This window comes from Mus musculus, chromosome 8, assembly GCF_000001635.26.
Source record: "Mus musculus strain C57BL/6J chromosome 8, GRCm38.p6 C57BL/6J".
In the NCBI taxonomy this organism is placed as follows: Eukaryota; Metazoa; Chordata; class Mammalia; order Rodentia; family Muridae; genus Mus; species Mus musculus.
In genome coordinates this window covers 28,710,437-28,733,100 of record NC_000074.6, presented here as the reverse complement: position 1 = coordinate 28,733,100, position 22,664 = coordinate 28,710,437, and the positions used below count along the sequence as shown (strand labels likewise).

The 22,664-nt window shown below is 41.3% G+C and overlaps 1 protein-coding gene across 11 annotated transcripts in view; it reads left to right on the top strand.

Annotated features, from left to right (window-relative positions):
- Window positions 1-22,664, top strand: part of Unc5d (unc-5 netrin receptor D) — a 572,955-nt gene that overhangs the window by 486,571 nt on the left and 63,720 nt on the right. For 4 of the 11 annotated variants that reach the window (NM_153135.3, XM_006509054.4, XM_006509055.4 and 1 more), the window contains 4 exons: window positions 7,939-7,953; window positions 8,695-8,880; window positions 13,107-13,484; window positions 17,294-17,378. In NM_153135.3, coding sequence (NP_694775.1) covers window positions 7,939-7,953; window positions 8,695-8,880; window positions 13,107-13,484; window positions 17,294-17,378 — 664 coding nt within the window. The remainder of the gene's footprint in view (window positions 1-7,938; window positions 7,954-8,694; window positions 8,881-13,106; window positions 13,485-17,293; window positions 17,379-22,664) is intronic. The other 7 variants (NM_001347498.1, NM_001347501.1, XM_006509052.4 and 4 more) reach the window with 3 other exon arrangements.

Here is a 22,664-nt window from a genome sequence, read left to right as displayed (position 1 = left end):
ATGTCTTCAGTGGTCAGAAGGATGTCATAGGACAACATTCAAATCGAACTCTTCCGTCTCTTTTACCTTGCCTTTCCCCCATTAATAAAAGCACTGTACTTTGGCTGTTCAAAAACTAGAATTGCCAATTAAAATGCAGGACCACAGAACCATTTACTTAAATTTGAATTTCAAGTAAACACTTTATAAATAATTTTTAGCATAAATGTATTGGAGGTATGACATGGAAAACAGGCAAAAAATGCTCATTATTGAACTGAAAAATTTAGATTTACTTCTATATTTATTGGGATAGGGTCTCAAAGCTATAGTCCTGGCTGGCCTAGAACTCAGTACGTAAGAGCAGGCTATCCTTGGACTCAGAGAGATCCATCTGTCTCAACCTCCTGGGATTAAAGGCACCATTGCTCTCAGCTAGTTCTGTACTAGCTTACATTCATTACATCTAGCAACCATACTTAGAGAAGAATGGACACATGCCTAAGTATTCATAAATTATATGAATTTATGAATTTCCAGTCTCAGAAGACCAGGTAAGACTAAAATATTGCATTATAGAATAGACTCTTTCATTAAGAATGAACAGTAGGAGGAAAATCTCCCAAGATTTGATGAGAGTATGGTGCATGTAAGGAAGAGTGGGTGAAAGGTGTTGGCGATACCAGACAGGATAGAACAGTACAGGGCTTCCACCAGGGAACAGACTCAGTACAAAGAAGCCAGCAATTGGAAGGTCTGTAAGTGGCAATGCCACAATAGCGTGTTACATTCTTGTGTGATCAAAGACCAGGGCAGGAAGGGGGAGTACCAGGCAGAAGAGGTTGCACAATGTGGGCCTTAGAAAAGTGGTCTTTCATTGAAAATGGGTAGTAACAGACAGTATTGACTCAATAAGACTTGTGAGAAAGTGAATAATTAAGAAAAACCAAAACAAAATCAAAGATGATTCTTGTGTTTTGAGCCTAGTCACTGGTGGTGCTATCACCAGAAAAAGAGAACTTACGAGGGTGAAAAATGTCCAAAGATATGAGAATGACAAATCCTTAAATCAGATGACAAATGTGAGACCTCAGACCACAGTGCAGGTAATTGTGTCCAGCAAACAAGAAGACATGAGTATGGGTCTTCTGAGAACATTGACAGATCTTTGCCTGAGGCTGAACAGGACGAGGGGGGTAGTTGGTACTGTCTCTATGTGAGTGATTATCCAATTAGAGAAACTGAAAAGGGAAAGAGGGACAATAGTGGAGCATTATAGTCTGTACGTACAACCAGGAGAATACAGGCTCTTTGCTAAACAGCAAGAGAGGAACCGGTAGGTAAAGCAGGGGAGTCAAGTTGAAGGGTTGTGCATTTAGTGACAGGCTTCGGATAGCTTTGTCTCACTGCAGAGCCATGGGAAAGACAAGGATACTCACTGCTGATGAAGAAACAGGTGAGCTTCCTAGTGAAATGGGGCCATGGGTGGATACAGATTCGAAAGTTTAAGATACGTGACATGATAAGGCAAAGGGACTTGGTTCCAAAAGCTATCATCCAGCCTGCCTATTAGCTCGGCAGATGTGATAAAGAATGCCAAGTAAATTCTGATAAGGAGCTGTGGATTTGTTACCTTGCATTCTGGGAAACTAGAAAATATAGACATGTATGGATCCTATGAAGCCTTTAGGGTAAAGAACAAGAAAGATAAGTGAGTATCTATACTCCTTTCCCTGGAGGGACTCAAGAGGCACTATGTCATGGTTACTTAAGGACAAGAAAATGGGAAAAACATTTTCCATGCATTGTGGAACTATTTGTACTCCCAAAGCATTTTCTAGTTTTGCAGATGTGTTGGTTTAATTAAATAAAAATTAAAAAAAAAACAAAAAACAAACAAACAGAAAAACAGCAACTAGAAATAACTGGTCAGTGACATTGGGAAGCATGCATTCACAGATGCTTAATGTTTTACATGCTTGAAGTATTACAAATAAAGAACTAAGAACTCAGGGGAAGGAAGAATAGAAGGTGTGTCAGTGTGAGAGCTGAGGGGGGGATTGGCAGAGAGGTGAGTAGAAGAGCAAGACTCCACCAAAGGCAGGGGGCAGGATGCCACTGTGGGAGAGACCTGGGAGATGCAAGACTAAAAGAATAAACATGGAGCTATATCCCTAAGGGGGCAAGAAGGGACTAAGTGAGAGCAGGTCTGCTTAGAAAGGGGGAAAGAAAACATACCCGAACAGAGATGGTTTGAGCTGTATAGGAGTTCACATAAGATTGCCTCTGTGTTCTCAACAAGAAGGAAGATAGATGAGAATTAGGTCTCTTGAAGAAAGAGGAAGACCATAGGGACTGTTGCAGTGGTGGTGTGATTTGGCCAGGAGACATGAGTAACATGACACTTGGGCTGCTAGGAAGACCTTGGGAAGCTTGCACAGCATCCGATGTCTGATGCCTGATGCTAACCAGCAGAGATGTGAATTCCTCTACTCTAGCATGGCAGGGTCACTTGGATACCTGTGTAGCAGAGAGGAGATATGAGGAAGGAACATAGTAATGCATGTGAACAGTTAGGGACTAACGGTGGCTGTATGCTCAGACCTGGGCTTGGCTGTTTTCTAATTATGAAACCATAGGTAAGGGACTAGTTCCCTAAGCTCCTGTCACTGAGTGCTGGTTTCTAGATAGTCCCTTCTATCTAGAGCAGTGTTTCTCAACTTGTGGGGGCAACCCCTTTTGTGGGTCACTTATCGGGTATTCTGCATATCTGATAATTATATTAGAATGCATAACAGTACCAAAGTCACAGTTCGTAGCAATGAAAATTTTATGCTTGGGGCCACCACACCATGAGGAGCTGCATTAAAGGGTCACACCTTTAGAAAGGTTAAGAACCACTGATTTTAAGGGAGGCAGGCAGTATAATTAGGACAGAAGTAAGCTGGTGTGGGCCATGACTGAAGGCATGGCACTGGAGATAGACCTCATGGGATTCACTCTTAGCTCTGCCACTCACTGATCACAAGGCTTGACACAAGCCTTGATCTCCTTACCTTGATTTATACACATAAGTGAGGACATTTGCTCAATGACATTGGGAGTTAATGCTCAGTTAAAATGCTAGCATGATGCGTGATATATAATAAGCACTGTGTGACACTTTGCTATACTGCTGTTAATTACAAGGAAAATCAGCAGCTCCAATAACAAGAATGAGGCTTTCAAAGATGGAGAACTTGAAGAGTGTAGACATTGATCGGAGGCTAAGAGGTCAGGAGTCGCCATGGATTGCAAAGTTTAACTGACATCGATTACCATGGCTGATCAGAGATGACCATTTCAATGCTATTTTCTGACAAGTTAAAGGAAATTCTCATGGCTTCTTGGGAAGAGCAAGAATGCACAACACTACCAGTAACTCGGGAAATGTTCTAGTAGGTCTGCGAGCCAATGACACTGGCCCTACTGTAGCTGCCTCCTGGGCTGGCAGTTGGTTGACTTTGTGTGGGATTCTGGCTCAGCAGTTAGCTTTTATGATTTCCATTTGTTTCCCTTCTCCCTGGCTTCTCCTTCTAAGAATTTTTTTCTGTAAATGTAGTTTCATTCGCAGTTCACAGCCTCATTCAATGGCATTCAAGTTTCTTTACCTTATTTTCTCCAATGGAAGTGGTGGTCATTCTAGGACACCCACTAAGAGATGAGGCAGAATATCATGGCTAGAAATGTATTCACCATGCTTCTATATTAATTCTTTATAGCTTGGGTCACAAGGATAGGTTCTAGTCTGATATATGTTAAATATGAGCTGTGTTCAATTTATAATATGTGAATTGAGATAAGGTTCCATCAGCAAGAAGAACTAATATACCTTTCATATTGGAGTCTGGAAAGCATGGAGCAGATCATGTAAACAGCCATGCCTTGAGTCATTAGGGATATTGGTTACTATAAATGCCTACAAAGGGTTGTCATTCATAAATTTGTTAATATGAAGGGGCTTTGAAAGGTCAGTCATTCCCAGCCTACCCTGATTTAAGAGAAAAAATTTAAACTAAACTGAAATAATTGCAGACTGTTACAAAGTCCTGCTGGTTTTTAGACACTTACTGAAAGTAGATTTTACAATCTACTTCAAAGAGAGGTTTTATTTTATCATCCTTCATTGTAGGAAAGGTCATTTTAATATCCAACCAGACACCAGGTTGCTTTAATAAAAGGCCATATCTTCCCTTTCTATCCCTTCCTCTCATATTTAATGATATGGCAGAAGACTTAGTATACTAGCTTCCTCCTTAATGGACAGTCATTGAATGCCTACTATGGGCCTAATCTCTTCCCTTACATCCTATTACCAAGAACAGACGCAGCCCTTACCTTCCCAAGGCCCTATTCCTCCCTCCCCCATTTATCTTTGGACATGCCTCTATGGGTGCTTTTCACTGCATACATACATTTCTCCATGCTTTTTTTAGAACCTGGAAATAACAAGTTTCTCAGTCAGGAATTTCAGTTGTTTTTTGTTGCTTTGTCTATAGATGTAGATTATACAGAACTTCTTTTGTTCTCAGTCCATGCTCTGCCTAAAGCTTTTGTGACTTTTAGTAAAAGGAAGGTAGGGACAAGGAGAACAGGAAAGACAACAGGAACACAACGGTATGCAAAGCCCAGCTTATGAAATACAAAGGTATAGAGGCGTCCTGTGCCCACAAAGGCACAGTAGCCCTGCTCAAGCCAATGCTTTTGTTCAGAATCCCTTTGAGCCAACAAAATCAGCAATTCTGCATCTGTGAGGGGACTGATAGTTATAAACACACCTGTACAAATGGAAATGGAAAGAAAATTGTCGAAGCTGAGATTTAAAAAATCACCCCCAAAACTTTAGTTTATTTAACTCGTTGCTTCTCCAGTTTGAGACCAGGCAAGTAAGCAATAAATAGCTCCACACAATGACTAGCAAGGTGCCATGAGAAAGTTTAGAGATGATACTGCTTCCAAGGAGTATAAAGCTGGTAGGGAGAAAAACCCAACTATCATTCAAATAATTACCAATAAAAAGTACAGTACAAAATGCATTTTGAGAACTACAAGCCCTATAAGTTTTAAAGCTCATAGGTAGGCAAAGTTGGCTGTGTATCGTCACCCCAGAGAGAGGAGCCTTAAGCTGGCATTTGGCAGGTGGGTAAATAAAGATAAACAGCTACTGGTGGATGCCTAGATACTACACTGACCAACGTGTAGAGTCTTCTGTTAGCAGCATCAACCTGACAAGTCAGTTGAGTACAGTTGAATGTAGGATGATAGTATAGTGACGGGCCAGGAGCAAAGGCACAGGAGTAGATGTAGAGGCAGCTACAGGTCCTGGGAAGTGGCTTGCTATGCTATTCAATCATGTATTCTGGGAGATTCCCTCAAAGAGATGCTCACGTCTCCCTAGCCAAGTCATTGCCCTCTGCATGTCCCCTTGACTGTATATTGTTGCATGTGTAGCTGTAACACATACATACATACATATATACATACATACATACATACATACATACACCTATATCCTGCTCCTTCTTCTAGGAAGCCAGCATAGGAAAATTGGAACCAAATCTTTGGTCCTTATGAGCTCAGTTCTGAACACCAAAAGAGAATCTCTATTACCTAGCCTGAAATCTATAGGGGAAGCCAATTTATACTCTTGGAAACATGAGAAGGCAATTTGTAGAGGGGAAGTAATACTACTTAGCACAAATAGGCAGATAAAGAAGAGAAGACAGCAGTGAGGAGAAAGAAGGAAATACAAAAGTTCAACTTTCACAGAATTGAGCCTTGTATATGGATGTTGGGGTAAACCTCTTGAGATAGGGTAAATGGTGTTGAGTAGTTGTATGTGATATTAAAGCTGAGCCCGAAATACATACAACTATGCAAAGTCTCTGGGTGGGACTGGTTGTCTGGCTTTCAGACAATAACTGATTGAAGAAGTGAACTGTTGGAACTCCATACAAACTCATGACAAAGTTGTCCCTTCTGAGGTGGAATCAGTACATCCTATACTTTGAGACTCCCATGTTGTTCCTGTGAAATGCATACCATTTTGTTCCCCCTTTCTACTGCAACCCCTTCCCAGTAGCTGCTAGCTTTCTCAGGGATCAGAGTAAACTTTATAAGGGCCACTATTCACCTGCAAGTCTAGCTGTCTTCTGTCCCTACCCTAGCCAAAGTCCCTCCAGTCAATAGCGTTAAGAATTTGTTTTTCCTTTATATTGCGTTTACATATGTCTTTGTGTCGGTTTATACATGTGAGTTCACGAGCGCACAGAAGTGGGTATCAGATGCCCCAGAGCTGGAGTTACAGCTCTATATGAGCTGCCCTCATGTGAGTGCTGAAAACAAATGCTCAGTCCTCTGCAGGGATGTTAAGCACTGAGCCTTCTCTCGGCTACCTCTCTTCATGTAAAATACTGTTAATTTAATACTTGGTTCTTACGACTTAAGTCAAATGCTTGTGCATATTTTCTTAGGAGAGGAAACACAGTGAGCAATACCCAGTGTTAATCCAAAGGGAAAGGCTGATGAGAAAGATGATGGTGGTGATGATCACTCTGGTTACTTGTGTATCGAGGACCAAAATGGGAATCTGGGGAGGGAGGGCAGCTTTCTCCTCTCTCCCTGATTTGTCCCACTGTGCTAATGCCCAGCGATTTCCATTTTGAGGTCAGGCATTTTTGCCCTGGTATTCCTACCTCTGCCCCCCTCCACTCTACCCCGCCCCCCCCCACCTCACTTCCCTTTCCCCTCTCCTGTCCTTGCTGTTTCTGTGCTTGGGACTCTGCTTCTGTCTTTGCCTCTGCTTTCCAATCTCAGCAGTGGAAGCAGCTGAGGTCAGTGCATAGCCAGGCTGCTTCCCTGCGTATGCTCCTTTGCTAAGACGGTGTGCATACCCCGAAGCACCTTTTCAATGGTGGTATCATCACTCAGCAATTCCCAAGGAAGGGGAATAAAAAGAGCCAACTGGTCTCAATCCAAAGTCGGCTCACCGTGGCTGGTGCCCTGGCGTGATGTGTCTGCTGTGCTCAGTGTGCTTTCTGCCCTGAGTATGATTCTTCCCTCCAAGGAAACACGGGGATGGGAGCATAAGCAGGTTGGTGAACACCCCGTTTCTCCGGAAGACAGGCAGGAATGGAATATTCTGCAGTGGAGATCTGTTTCATTGTGCTCACTGTCTGGGTGGTGAGAACAGAAGGTCTGCCAGCCCCCATTGGATTATCCTAGAATAGAACTAAGCTCTATATTATCCCCTGTTACATGGCACATCTTGATGATGCTCTGCTTATTAAAGGTGTCTATGGGACTTCTGACCTTTCAGCTCTGACTCCTTCTGATAGCTGTCTTCCTTGCCTGCTGCGTTTATGTGTTTACCACACCGTTGCTGGTTTGGTTCTGCTTGATCTTCTCATTCACTCTTTAATTCGGTAACACCTTATTTTATGGCCTACGACCTTTGTTGAAAATAAATTCACTCTAGGCTTGTGTGGCTCACATTACCCATTTGATAAATACAATTTTAGGGTGTGGGAAATGCATAGTAAGTGCTATACAATTACAAGGCAAATATATGATGTGTTTCTTTTATCTTCTCAGCCAGACACTGGGTATCAGAATAATTATTTTGGACCCATTACATGAACTTACCATATAATCTGTTGAACAATTAAATCTGTAGTTAGTTCTTGCCACCTTCTTTTTCCATACACTTTAAGATGACACCTCTTTTAGGATTAGCTTGTTTCAGACCCCTGGGTTGAATTATAATAGCTGTTATCAATCTGCTTCTGGGTTGAACCACACCAGCTATGTATCTGGAAAAGGATGGGAATTCAGCTCCAGCCTATCCTGGGGGTGGGGAGACATCCACATACTAAAAATAAACTAACGTTTTTATTTTTGCTTTGCCCATGCATTCAATAGGATGGAGTAGGAGAGGTATGGGAGAAACAGCATGTGCCCCTGAGAGAAGAGCCCCCTAACAATAAAGTATTAGAGTCTAGCATTGCATTGGTATCAGAAAACATTGACTGTGGACACAAGAGCCCTTGGCAACCAAGATATTCATGTTTCACATAAACATTGCTCTCATGATGATTGTGTATGCTAAACCAACATTATTACTATGCTCTGACTTTGAGTATTGGTATCAAATTTGACATGTTTGTAAACCCTGATCTTTTCTCTTTTAACTCACAGACCACGTTAATATCCTACCCTAGACAGCTCTGTGTATATGCATGTGCCCCAGGCCCCACATGAGCAGAGAACCCACCCTCTTTTTTGTCCTTTGTGTGAGTCTGTTTTCCCTTGAACAAAAAGTCAAATATAAAAATGCTTTTTAGGTAACTATGACTTGTTCAACTAAGTTACGGAGCTATTTTTTCTTACTAGAAAAAAAATGTTATGTTCTTTGCAAAATTGATCCTCTGCAAGCCTATTATATGATAAGCTACCTTAATGCAGTTATATTAGACTAGCCTTGCTCTGATTTACACAAGGAAGTTTAGAAACATGGCTATAGTGTAAATGAGAGTCTAACATGTAGCTAGCTTTCTGTGTGGTTTTATTTTCTGATCAGTAGCCTCCAGACTCTAACAGAACACCATGTTTTGTCCTGGGGTGGCTCTATTCCTTGAGCCCATGTTAGCCACTCAGGACTTCTCTTGTGTCTTTCAGGCATTGAGAATGCCAGCGACATTGCTTTGTACTCCGGCTTGGGTGCAGCCGTGGTAGCTGTTGCGGTCCTGGTCATTGGTGTCACCCTCTACAGACGGAGCCACAGTGACTACGGAGTGGATGTCATTGACTCTTCTGCATTGACAGGTGGCTTCCAGACCTTCAACTTCAAAACAGTTCGTCAAGGTCAGCGGCATAGGTCCCCCAACACCTCATCCTTAGGACCACTGGCTGCACTTACACAGGTGTCCTCCGTGTTCTTGATACTGTGCAGAGGTAGCTTGTGGTCCTGGGAGCCGCTACCAAATTGTTTCCATTCATTAACACACCATATTTGATAAAATGATTTTCTTGGTCCTCAGCAACTGTGAGGATGTATGGGTCTCAATTTATTATTGGCAACATCCAATGAAATAGTTCAACATTTGATACAGAGCACTCCTCTCAAATTATCCAACTTCATCTTTGAAGAACCCTAGTTTTAGTTTATGTGTTTAATTTTATTAACTAAGATACTGAGTACTAAAAACTGAGGACACAGCCCCAGAACAAAACTACCCAAAACCTTTATTACACTGGTTTTTAAAATTTCTTTAATTTCAAATAAATAAAAAGGGTTTAGATGATATCGGAGGGATCAGGTATGTGAGGACAAAATGAAATACCAGCCTAAATTACTTTCAGCTATTGCCAAGGCTGACCAATCTTTTGTTGTGGAGAAAGAAACATTTTTCATGTCAAGGCACAGAGATGCTCTTTTTCAGAACAGAGAGAGTCATTTAATCCTCTATTATGAAGCAAACCTATCCCTGAATACAAGGTGGGGATGAGACACATTTGGTTTTAATATTATGAAAAAAGTAACTGTCTCTCTTCAAAGGATGAAGTTTTGGACCGTTACCCTCATTTTCTATAATGTCCCCTTTATTTCTATTCATTGTATAGATATCACCTATTCTAAAGGCTAGACAGTTTCTGCACTCAGCATTTATTGGGTAGACAGATTGCTGAAGTAGAAGCCCAAACCTGCTAGAACAAGCAACTGAGATAAAGCTTAGAGAATAGGCTTCTCCCCTTGGCTTTTATTTTTGGGTACCTTGGTGTTAAGCCATTATTTTTAAGCCACTATTGTGTACAAGTTCACCTGCTTTGAAGTCAGTTACGTTAGAATATGAAACCGCTATGAAGCAAAACAGTTATTCTGAGTCACCATTTCACAACTATAAAACAGGAATGCTAACATCCTCCTCATGGTGTTCTTGTGAAAATGAATATGCTGAGACTAACCTGGGGAAGCCCTTGGCATTTGAGGAGAGCTCATTCTCTCAAGATAGCTCTAGATGCTCACGTGTCCTCTAACCATGGGACAGCAGCATGCTCTGTGGAGCAGCAGGCAATGAATATGAGAGGGAGGTAGTTGCCTGGCCTGAATACGTTTGGGCGACAGTGATTTACATAGATTGGCCAATGTCCTCATGGAGGAGTGATTCAGAACATCAGTATATTGCGAATCTCTAAAAAGAAATCATCTTATCAGATCGTCTGACCATTCTGTTTATTTTTGGCTAAGAATCTCATAAATCTCAGGATAGAAGACAAAAACTCTTTTGTTAACTGCTACCATCCCCATATCCATTGCCAATGAATCTCATTTTTATAGACTGTGACTTTGACCTCCACTGTCTTCAAGGTGATAGCTTGATGAACAACATGTCCGGTACCCCAAGAAGGGGAACAGCAAGAATGTTAAGCAGAATTTTGTCCTAGTTTTCTTTCTGTAATGAAATTGTAATTAAATACCCCCCCCAAGAGAAAGTTAAGGGAAAGATAGTTTATTTGGTTTACAATTGCAGATGGTAGCCCATCATTGCTGGGAAGTCAAGGTTGATATTTGAAGCAGCTAGCCACAGGCATCACGGTCTATATCAGAGAAAATGAATGCTTATGCTTTTACTTGTTCTCAGCTCACATTCTCTGCTTGTACATAGTTCAACACCCAGGGAACGATGTTGCTTTAGAAGGCAGCTTCTTCCCATATCACTTAATATAACCAAGACAATTCTCCACAGACGTGATGGAAGGCCAATCTGATTTTGATAATCCCTTATGCCAGGAGATTCACGCTGAGCCAAGTTGACAGTTAAATTAAAACTAACCATCGAAATCATCTTGGGTATGGTAGATGTAGACGACTTGTTCCACAAGTGTAAAGCCCTTGGGTTCAATAGATAAGAAGATAGAAGGGAGGGATGGAAGAAAGATAAAAAGTCAGGCATATGGAAAGAATACAATGCTTAGGTTAAATGAGGAAAATTGTTTTTTAAAGAGAAGGGAGGGGTAACAAGACAGCAGGAAGAATAGCTGGCCTTAATCAGGCTTCGGTCAGGTTGGCAACCAACACTTTCAACTATAGACTTATACATTTGAGTGTGTATATGTGTGTGCTTTCCCTGTGTGCTTTTCTATGTCTGTCTGTCTGTCTATCTCCACTCTCTCTTCTCTCTTCCCTCTCTCCCCTCATGTGTGTGTATATTTTCTCTGTCTCTGACTTTCTCCCTGTCATCTCTGTTCTGCCTCTGTTTCTGTCTCTTTGTGTGTTTTTCCTTTTTGTTTTCTGTCTGTCTGTCCCTCTCTCTTTTTCTCCCTCCTCTGTCTGTCTCTGTCTCTCTTTTAATTTCTCTGTCTCTCTCTACCTTTGGCTCTCTGTTTCTGTCTGTCTCTTTCTCTATCTCCCTGTCTCTCTGTCTAGCTCTCTGTCTGTCTGTCTGTCTGTCTCTGTCTCTGTCTCTGTCTCTGTCTCTGTCTCTGTCTCTGTCTCTGTCTCTGTCTCTGTCTCTGTCTCTCTCTCTCTCTCTCTCTCTCTCTGTGTGTGTGTGTGTGTGTGTGTGTGTGTGTGTGTGTGTGTATGTGTGTGTGTGTGTGTGTGTGCATCTGGGTATTTTCCATGTCTGTGCTAAGTATCAGAAATATTTTCCCCCATATGCTAAGCAAGTCTTTCAAAAGTAGCCAAAAATTAAGATATGAGTTTTTGAAGTCTCCATGGAAACTGCTATTTCAAACTGTTTTCAAATGTGCTGTGTTCTTTAGTCCTCCTTTTTTCCTGTGGAAGACCACAGACAGGAGCAAGGTTATCATCTATTGAACTCTGTGTGGTCCTGTTAAAAAAGACTGCTTGATGGTGGCTGCATCTTAGCACAACAGCCCCTAGATGGAAAAGGGGCAACATCAAAGGGCCATTATAGTTGCATTATCTTTTTGTGTATTTTCTCTGTGATTCTTGATTCTTAGCCTATCCCAACAAGGGGTGAGAAAATCCACAGTGATGGCTCCCCTCATGGCACTGTTACAAATTGGGAAAATAGACAAACAATAGAGACTAATACAATACAACCTAGAATTGAAGCATTTTCAAAAATACCACATTTAAAACATGTTTTTTTTGGTCAGGTCCCAAAAGAATATTGCTTAATATGATTTGGGTTTCTACTTGAGCTGTCATATTGACGAACTGGTAAGGGTGGGAGGCTGGGGAGTGAGGGTTATTCTGTTATTTACTAATAAATGCGATTACTTCATCACGAGAAAAATATCACAGCCTTTTTAATATCTGGCTTGGAAAAAAAATGGTGAGCCCAGCAGATGACTAGAGCACTGTCCAATTTCTGCTGTGTTGTGTGAAGACTGTTTTGTTCATTTTTTTTTAAACCAGCAAGGTACCTCCTTTCTGAGATGCTCCCACTTGCAATCCAAGCCACTCTCTGCTGCAGCATTCTTTCCCTCACAGAGTGACATCTGTGATGTTCAAGTACATTGGCCCCTCAGACTTAGAGTGATTCATAAGTCCCCTGAACTATTTGCTCCAAAGCATGCTTGCTCCCCCGGCTCCAGGAGCTGCTTAGAATTTTACAAGGAATTTTCCACCTCCTCTGTGGGCTCTTGTCTGCAGCACCAAGAGTCACTACACGGTAGCATCTCTTGCTATTTAAAAGGAACAGATGTTATTTTGCTCCTAACTGGGTTGCAAAACATCTTTCTGGTTTTTGTTTTTTTTTTTTTTCCTTTCCTTTTCTTTTTTAACTTTTCTTTGCCAGTTAAGATAATCACACAAACACTACCTGAGGCAAGTGGCCCTAATCCAGTGTCAGACATGTTTGTCTTGAAAAGGAGGCATGTCAAGAGTGTTAGATGTGAGGGCAGTGAGGGCATGATATTCAGAAACTGACCTGGAAGGTCAGAGGTCCCCATTCCCAGCCACTGGCATGGTTCCACCTAGGTTAGCAGGGGAAGCTAATACCAATCAGTACATCCAACGCCAATACAAGATGTTCTCCTTTTAATAGAGGCAACTGCAAAAAGAGTGATGGAGGTGTCTTTTAGTGTCTGAGTGACAGATCATCTTTTTTTCTTACTAGGAAATTCTCTACTACTGAATCCTGCCATGCAGCCAGATCTGACTGTGAGCCGGACATACAGCGGGCCCATCTGTCTGCAGGATCCGCTCGACAAGGAGCTCATGACAGAGTCCTCACTCTTCAATCCTTTATCTGACATCAAAGTCAAAGTCCAGAGCTCATTTATGGTTTCCCTGGGAGTGTCTGAGAGAGCGGAGTACCATGGCAAGAATCACTCGGGGACTTTCCCCCATGGAAACAACCGCGGATTCAGTACAATACATCCCAGAAACAAAACGCCGTACATCCAAAATCTGTCATCACTGCCGACAAGGACAGAGCTGAGGACAACTGGTGTCTTTGGCCATTTAGGGGGACGCTTAGTAATGCCAAATACAGGTGGGTGGTAAGTGTGTGTTTGCATATTTTCCTCACTTGTGTAAATATCTTTTTATAAGTATGCAATAATCAGATTCATTTGGAAGTGATCAGCGAAGGCTGGGGCTGCACTTTGTGTGCCCAGGAGCCCAGATGTGCAGCTGAAATAGAGCAGAGCCATCTCTCTGCCTGCCAGCAGGACAGAAGACCACGTTGATGCTGCTGATCGCCATCTTTTAGCATTATACCTATCAGGTGGTATGGAGAGGCTCCTGGTTTTGAGACCCACTGGAATATGTCACCTAGGGCATGGTAAGGAGGAAAAGAACACAGTTCTTTTCTACAACTGACAAGTACCATATTTAGCCAAAGCACATGTTTGCACTGACAAATAATTTAGGGCACGGACAGTCACATTTCTTGGGCCCTCGATAATTATTTTGACTATTTTTAAGTGATTATTACATTGGTTCTTGGCAAGCAATGACGATGAATCATTGCATTGTTGCTCTTTAAAGTTCAAACATTAGTTCTAGAGCTATGCCACACGCACAACCCATTTCAAAGTATGTGTTTCCCTTTTTTGGGTTTTAAGAGAGGAGATTTCTCTGGATATTTGTAGGTGGATATTTCTGATCCCTGGCACAGGTTACTTTAAAAATGTCATCCCTAGCTGTCGCTTGATCTTCACGGTTGTTGCCTGAAGCCAGAGTAGAGGGAAATGAGATTGCTTTCTCCTCTTAGTCCTAAGCCGTGGGAGGCAGGTGAGTTCCATGGCAGATATCGAAAGCAGAGAGGGCCAGGAACATTAGATCTAGCCATGCTCTTAGAAACTGAGTATCAAGCGAGTGCTCAATGAGGAGAGATGATCAGGATTTTATCCCATAAAATGAAATCTGTGACAGGATTGGTCTTAGACTATGACTGCAGCTACCTTACCTATCTAGTAGCTTAGACTTGAAACTGAACTTTCTCTTCACTTCATAATTTTAACCTCATTCTATCCCAAATTAGTTGTGTACTCTCACACCCAGTTTCAAAATATAACTTACTTCTGGAAAATAGCCTAAGTTACGTCTCTAGAAATGATGATGTTCCCCAACCTACCTTGCCAGTGTTTTAGGGCATGCTGGGATTCTTATTTCCCATTAGTTTAAGTGTCCCATATGAGTGACAGTGTATGATGACAGTCTAACTTGTCTCACTAGGGCATAACTGACCAATAGGACTCTTCTTTTAGAAAGAAGCAGTCAGCCATATTTATCACATGAATTTGTAAAACATATAAAAACGGAACATGCATCCCTTGTTTTACCAAAGACTAGGATGTGAAATCAGAGTCACATGAAGCCAGTGAGTTACTACTATGCCTTTATCAAAGCTCCTCACGCATGTTCCCATCCTTATGTGTACAGGGTTCATATGTGTTTGTGTTTACATATTGAACTAGTGTCAAGAGCAAACTATTCATTGCCCATATTTGCTTAATTTTCATCAAAGAAAACATGGAAATGAAACCTGGATGAATGAGAAATATTTCTTTCCCCTCGTATCTCTCTTGAGAGACATCCTTGTTGAAAACTAAAACTCTGATAGCTTGTTGGCGATCCCCACCCAGTTTCACCATAAATGGGATGTTTTTAAGTCTCCTGACAAGAACCACTGGGCAAGATTGAAGCTGCACATTTCAAATGAGTTTTAGGAAAAAGAAGTATGAGGTATTGAAACAAGCTCCTTGGTCTTTGTAGGGCATGAATGCAAACTATGCCCTGGGGAACTGAAGTGTCCAGAAAGCACGCCACAGAAATTAGATTGCTCTAATGCCATCCATCCTGAATTGCCAGGCGCTACACTCTGGAACTCATTTATTATGCAAAATATGAAAGTAGAAACTCTGACAGGTGGTTCTATTGTCGTATCCAATTTTAAAAAGCTGTCAGAGTAGCAGGTGGAGTTGGGGAGTTGTATTTTCTTTTAAATCAAAGATCAGTGGTGAATGACATGTTGCAAATGGAGAGTTCTTTAGGGGACCCGAGGCATGATAATCAGCAACTAGCCATCAACATGCTAATGTCCACTGTTCTTCTACCCTTGGCCCTGGGATTAACTCTTTTCAGCCTCCATGTGTAATGTATATTTGGATAGGAAGTATATTTAAAGGCTAGTAGAAATCATGAGTGAGGGAGAGTGAAAAATGTAAGGGCCACTTTAAAGAATTGATTCAGGTTGAATTGGGAGTATCTTGGATAATGTTTCCACCTAAACATAGGGAATTAAGCTTACCTGAAAGAAGTGGGATAGTGTAGGCCCAACAAATAGTCCCAGACAATGATGGTGCACACAAGACAACATAACTCAGAACCTGATTTTATACTAACAATTTTGAATCCTTTGCGTATCTTTTCCTATTTGCAATATGTTTATTCTGGGTCCGGCACTGTGCTAAGTGTCATTACTGCAACAGGGCCCAGTTGCCTAATTATAGACTGAGCTTCTATTGAGGAGTCTTCATGATTCTTTGTCTTCGTGGCATAGAGATAATGGAGAAGAAACAACAGAGAAATAAGTGCCAAACTGAATCAAGGCTGAATGAAGGTTCAAGGCAACATGTGAACCTTAAATATCCCATCTGTTAGCATCTGTGTTCAGTACTAGGAATGGGTACGGCTACAGTTAAGGAAGAACAGGAAATGTAAGGGGCATCTGACTGGAGGTCCCCAGCATGCCAGTTACAGTTATCATACTACTGATGTGAAGGTGTAGAATGTAAATGCCTCTCCTACTGAAAAGCCATGAACAGAATTTTAATGAGTCCCATTCTTAGTTCTGGTGAAAGATGCTGATGATTACTAACCTGTTACTGAATAATGATGTGAATGTGAATCACAGATAACCTGGTTCACAATAAGGCTCACATTCCTTGACTCTGTAGCTGCTAACACACATACACACGGAGAGAAGAACAAGAAAGCTTGTCAACAGCAACCTGCAAGCTTCCTCTGCAATTATCTCTAACAAAAGGGAAAAACGGTGAAAGCTGTATTATTCAAAACATAGGAGGAAGCTTAGAGATTTTATTTTGTGTGATGCTCTTACTACTTCGCGAGTTCATTCCTTTTTATAAACAGAAGTCACATTAAAGGGACTCCCAGCTTTTTCCAGATGTCTCTCTTTGTCCAAAGTAAAGTGTTTTCTTCATAGCTGTAAATAGGAACAGGGGACATTTCAGATGCAGTGGTGTGGCTTCACAATGACAGAGACATGAGTATGGTTAAGACACTGCCACCCCCTTAAGCTTTTCTAGCTGCTGTTTGCAAAGTTAAAGTCATATCAATTGCAGAATGACCTAGAGTATTTCAAAATTGACCAGACACATTTTTTATATACTTTTTAAAAAGATGCAGCAATTCACAGAGCACTTTCCCTAACGTGTAGATACAGCTTGTAAGAAAATTTCATTCCAGGTTCAAGGAAAGTGTTAGTTTACACATCAGCCCAGATACCTATTCCAGAAATGAGAACAAAATATATAACTATATTTTAAATTTTGGAGAAAGCTAATTTATGGGCTAATAAAGTCTTAACTTTTCAGGTTTATTTGGTAGATCCTGGCCTTAGAATGCTGGCAAAATTTCAGATAAAAGTGAGCATTGAATATGATCAATTTTGGTCTGATACAGAGCAAGTTCTCCCCCAGAGTTCTTCGAGGTGTGGTGTTTATAAATTGGTAGGGGAAACTCCTTTGTGTTGGCATCTATAAGGTACCCAAAAAGCATGTTTCAAAATAGTTAGGATATCTCCAAATGACCTATTGGCTTTCTCTGTCTTAGGGGTGAGTCTACTCATACCACATGGTGCCATCCCAGAGGAGAATTCTTGGGAGATTTATATGTCAATCAACCAAGGTGAACCGAGGTAAGAGTCAGAGAAGACTGGCATATTAATAGTGCCTTGAATATCCACTGGGACTTGTGCAAAAAAATCTGAATTTATTGTTCAGAGGAGACAAGTTGGTACGAGGTTGAGACGATGACTATAAAGGGAATATAGACCTGAGTTACATCTTAAGGTTATTGGAATCTAAGCAGGAGGCACCAAGTGGGAAACAGTGAACTGGTAGTCAGATGCATAAACAGAAACTGCTTAAACTGCCCAATAGTCCCCCCTTCAAGACAAAATTAAATTACCTTTGCAGGTGCTGTTTAGTGCAGAGCCCTATATATAAAAAACCATCAAATAGTGAAATCATGACTCTTCAGGTCCAGCCTGTTCCATACAGGCTGGGAGTCAATTTTGTCAATGATTTTCTAAGGGTAAAATAAGTGGCCTTCAATAGCTTTTGGGTCTGACAGATTTCAGCAGCATTAAATTCAATTACATGAGCAAATACAAATCTTGTCACATACTATTTTTAATGAAAGTAGTTGGTTATTTTCTCAGCGCAACTATAATATTTGTAGAAATGTTGCTTTCTATCACACAAGATAAAGCTAGCTCGTCTTTAGAAAGCAATTTGTCTTATAAACTGGTTACATACCTCTGGCATTTTTAGTCATAATATCTTGGTTATTTTAAAATAGGTTTTCTGTTGTTTTTGATATGAGTATGGAACACATGAAAAACATGGGGAAAGAAAAGACCCCCCCCAAAAGAGATGGTTGAGACAGATTTAGATAGTAATCTATATAGAAGAATTGATTTGTGGGTACATAGCAATTCTGACTAACCATTCTATGAGGCCTTAGAAGAATCCGAGACAATTTTCTGCTAGCTGGTGATGGGGAAGGCTCTCGGAGCTCCATTTACATGGAGCTGCTCTATGATGGGCACTTGAAGAGCATCCTCAGTTGTGTAGAGATCCTCTCTTTTCCTACATGGTGCTAGAGTCTTAAATATCCCCTGCTGGCAGATGTTGGAAACAGATTCAGAGAGTTTAAATTTGTGTTCATTTTTGGTACTGAACATTAATTCCAGGAACTCAAGAAGGCTAAGTAAGTGCCGAACCAGTGAGCTGTATTCCTATACAAATAACAGAGAGAGCTTTGAAGAGTTTCTACTCCATTATAGGTTACTTAGAAGTAACATTGGAGTTCTTGGATAAATGGTACCTCTTTTATATCCACAGATTTTTTTTAAAGGATACTTATTTGAGATTGAGGTTCCTGTCTGCTGCCTGTATGATTTTAAACTCATAATCTTGCAAAAGTCAGGTACGGTCATCCCTTATCACCCACAGAGGACTGTGTCCAGGACCCTACAAGGACAGCAAACTCCCACGATGTTCACATCCCTTATATAAAGGGGCACTATATGTGCATTGAACCGATGTACATTCTGCAATGTGCTTTAAATCTCCTCTAGATTATTGATAATTTCTTATACTACAGTGTTCTGAGAGTAAAACTCTGTCTATGTTCAGTACAGTCAGACTATTTTTGATCTCAGGTTGATTGTCTACAAATGGGAAGCAGAGGATATAGAGTGGTTACTGAATAAGTTAGAACCAGCCAATCGTGCCTGAGTCATGGCCTCCTGCCAGCTCTGGCTTCCGCATCTTCTCCCATCATTGTAATCCATCTCCTGAGCCTGTATTTGGCTTCTTCCACTCAAACCCATCCCCAGTGCCTTTTGCCTTATTATAGCAGAGCCTGCCTGGGGCTACTTTCCATTTTTCCAGTACACTTAATTTACAGCTTACCTCCATCCCCATCTCATTCTGGAAGCTGCCCCTTATTAACAGGTCAGAAGAAGAAATGTTCCAACAGGCATCAAGTCTACAAAGCCTTAAAATGCTCAAAAGGTATTGAAAAGGAAAGATTATATAGGGCACCCTACAATTTTAACATAAGAGAGAACACTGCCTATGAAGTTAGATGCTAATAACCTTGAAAGACAGGTTGGCCTAATGAGGTCACCCCTTGGGCCACCTTCTCTTTTTAAATCCCATGTTGGTGGACTGAACTTGCCCATCCATATTTAGACTGTGCTTCCTTCTGCTGTCTAGGAAGGTGGATACAGACAGGAACTGTTTCTTTAAGGGTTGACATCTGAGCCGGGCGTGGTGGCACACGCCTTTAATCCCAGCACTTGAGAGGCAGAGGCAGGCGGATTTCTGAGTTTGAGGCCAGCCTGGTCTACAAAGTGAGTTCCACGACAGCCAGGGCTACACAGAGAAACCCTGTTTCAAAAAAAAAAAAAAAAAAAAAAAAAAAGATTAAAATCTGTGAGCCATGCATTTCTTATTGATTGAACTGTGGATGGTAAGAAGCCCCTTGCTCCCTATGGTGCCTTTCAATGTGTGGTAACCTGCTGATGGATCCTGTGTCCCTTCAGAATGGTCACTCTAAGCTGCAGGCCCTTCTACTTGCTCTGTAATCCTTACTACCCTTTGAGTGACACTAAACTATTTGCAAAATGCTGGAAATTGCAAATGCCTCTCTGCTCCCTTTTTGTTTGCTAAGCTGGGATAAATTTTTCTGTCTAAGCCAAGAAGCTGCTTTGGATCCGTGTTCTTTGGCTTTTAATCTTCCGACTAATCAGGAAAAGGCCATTGTACTGTCTTCCTTTGTCATACCACTTGAAAACCCATTTTCATTTTACGCCGTCCATCTGTCAGCATAAACTTGCCTCTAAATCCAGCACGCAGCGAAAATGGGCTGCCCTGGTTCATTTCCTCTCATCTCTTTTGTTTTGGGGGTGTGAGAATTGGATTTGTTGATTCTACTTCCCTAGCAAGAATACAGCAGGATCTTACAAATGGCTTTATCCTATATTTAGATTCCTGTCTACCATGTTTTCCACCTTAGCATGCATTTCCACTATTCCTCCTTGAGCGCCATCTCCAGTGTAGCAGGGGACTGGCTGAGAATTCTGATTTGATTAATCTAAGCTTTCTGCCTGATTTCTATAGCAGTATATCTCTTCTATTCAAGGAATCTCACAAAGCTCTATATTCATGGTTTGATAAGTGTGTGTGTGTGGGGGGGGAGGGAGTATATGGTGCTGTGGTATGTGTGTTGGTACATATATGTGTGTTTCATGGGCATATGTGCGTGGGTTTATGGTTTCAGAGGGAGCAGTTGGCCAGTGGCTACAGCAACAACTAAGAGCTTTCATATTAGCCTGCAAGCCAAGGCAGAGAGAGCACTGGGGACAGTAGGAGTATCTTGAAGCCCTAAAGCCCACCCACTTCTGACAGTCACTTCTAGTTGGTATACCTTCTCCAACATAGTCAAACTTCCTAATTTTCCCCAACAGTTCCATCAGCATCAGACCAAGTATTCAAAGACTATGTGGGTCATTCTCATACAAACCATAACAGCCCTCAAAAAGTTACAGGGTTGCAACATTTCTGATTTGGGGTTTTCTTTTCTTTTTTTAATGAATTTTTTATTGGATATTTTCTTTATTTACATTTCAAATGTTTTCCCCTTTCCAGGTCTCCCCTTCAGATTTGGGGTTTTCATGGTAAAAATCAGTCACTATGTATCAGGGCGGTGAAAAGAGCCATAGAAATAATGAAAATAGAGTAGGTCCTTAATGCATTATAAGGGCAGACTTAAAGACAAGGAGGCAGGAAAGGGGGGGTTATTTTCTGGAGATGTCATCTGAGTCCAATCTTAAAAGATGAGAAAAGGGTCTTAGTGGAGTCTTTCTCTCTGGGGAAATTTCCTGATGACTGGTATATACAGGGATATGTATGTGAGGGCCGAGTCTTAAAGAGTGTCTACATCTAGAGGTTTGTCCCTGGTAGAAATCACTCTGGTGTCAGAACACTGCTTTAAACAACTTTCATACAACTGTGCTGACATCTTGCTACAGACTGGGGAAAGAGTACCGTGAACTATCCCATTCACAAGATGGGATAGAATGTCCTCAGGCACAGGGATGAGAGGGGTCCCCAGAAAATGAATGGTACCAATATTGGCACTTCTGAGGATATTTGCTGATGAGAAGCCTCCTATTATTGGATTGAAGCTGTATATCATCTGACCCACAGGCTCCTGATGCACTGGCTTTGTACCCATGGTAACTCTGGCAGAGTGTGTCAAATAAGCTCACCCCAGCTACTAAATTTACACCTAGTACATTTGGATTTAGATTTTTGCTTTGTTTTGTTTCATGTTACATTTTTCTTGGATATCCTTGGTTGGTAGGGGACCTCAGCCGTTACAGATTAGCCAGGTTCTAATCATTTTCTAAAAGTTAAATTCAGATCTTCAAATAAAAGAATCCCATGTTGTGGCCCTTTCTGGTCATCCTACAGTAAGAACACTGCATGTCACATTGGGCCACTCCTCCTCACCCAGCTCTCTGCAGCCCGCCCCACCCATGACTGGAGAATAGAGAACTGGACCAGAAAATTATTATGGGCAGCTTTCTGAGAAGCAATAAAATGAAACCAAAGGCAAACATTCATTTCTTTTTCCAATTACACTGTCATGTGTATATCCCAGACCAAATGCTTAGACCAGCATCAGAAATGTAAGTGATCTTGCTGACAGCTTTACAAAGGGACACATATTTTGGCATTTGGGCTTAGTTGGAGATGGGATATTTTAACCATTTTGTTTACTAGGTTGTTTTGTTCTGATCAAACGATGTAATCTAATAGGTTAAAAAAAATTGGAAAGGTAGAAATCTAGGTCATATGAGACACCTTTTTAAAAGATGTATGGATAGTGGCTGCTGGCTTTAGTAGCAGAGTATGAAGTGATGTCAAATGCTAGGATGACAGAAAGCTCTCCATAAGTCTGAGAAAGGAAGATGGACTTGCTTCCCCAAGATGAGCTCTGTCATTTTGTCAACAGCTTTATGTGGGCTTGACACATGCTCACACCCATATACCCATGTACAAACACACACACACACACACACACACACACACACACACACACACACACACACAAGTGCACATACATAAAAACATTTATAAATATGTGCATAAGATCATGCTTCACAAAGCACATACTGAGAAATGATTTTAGCCTCGTTTGGGTTGTCCTCTTCAAAGACCCAGTGAGAAGTGCCTATAAAATTAGAGCCATTTATAGGTACATGGCATTGGTAGCTGTTCTCATTTCATATCAGTTTCTTTACCATTTCCATGCTCCCAGGATCTAAGGGAAAACCTTTTGGAATATTGGGCACGGTGGCTGCCCTAGTTTGTTCTCTGTTGCTGTGACAAAGACTATAACTAAA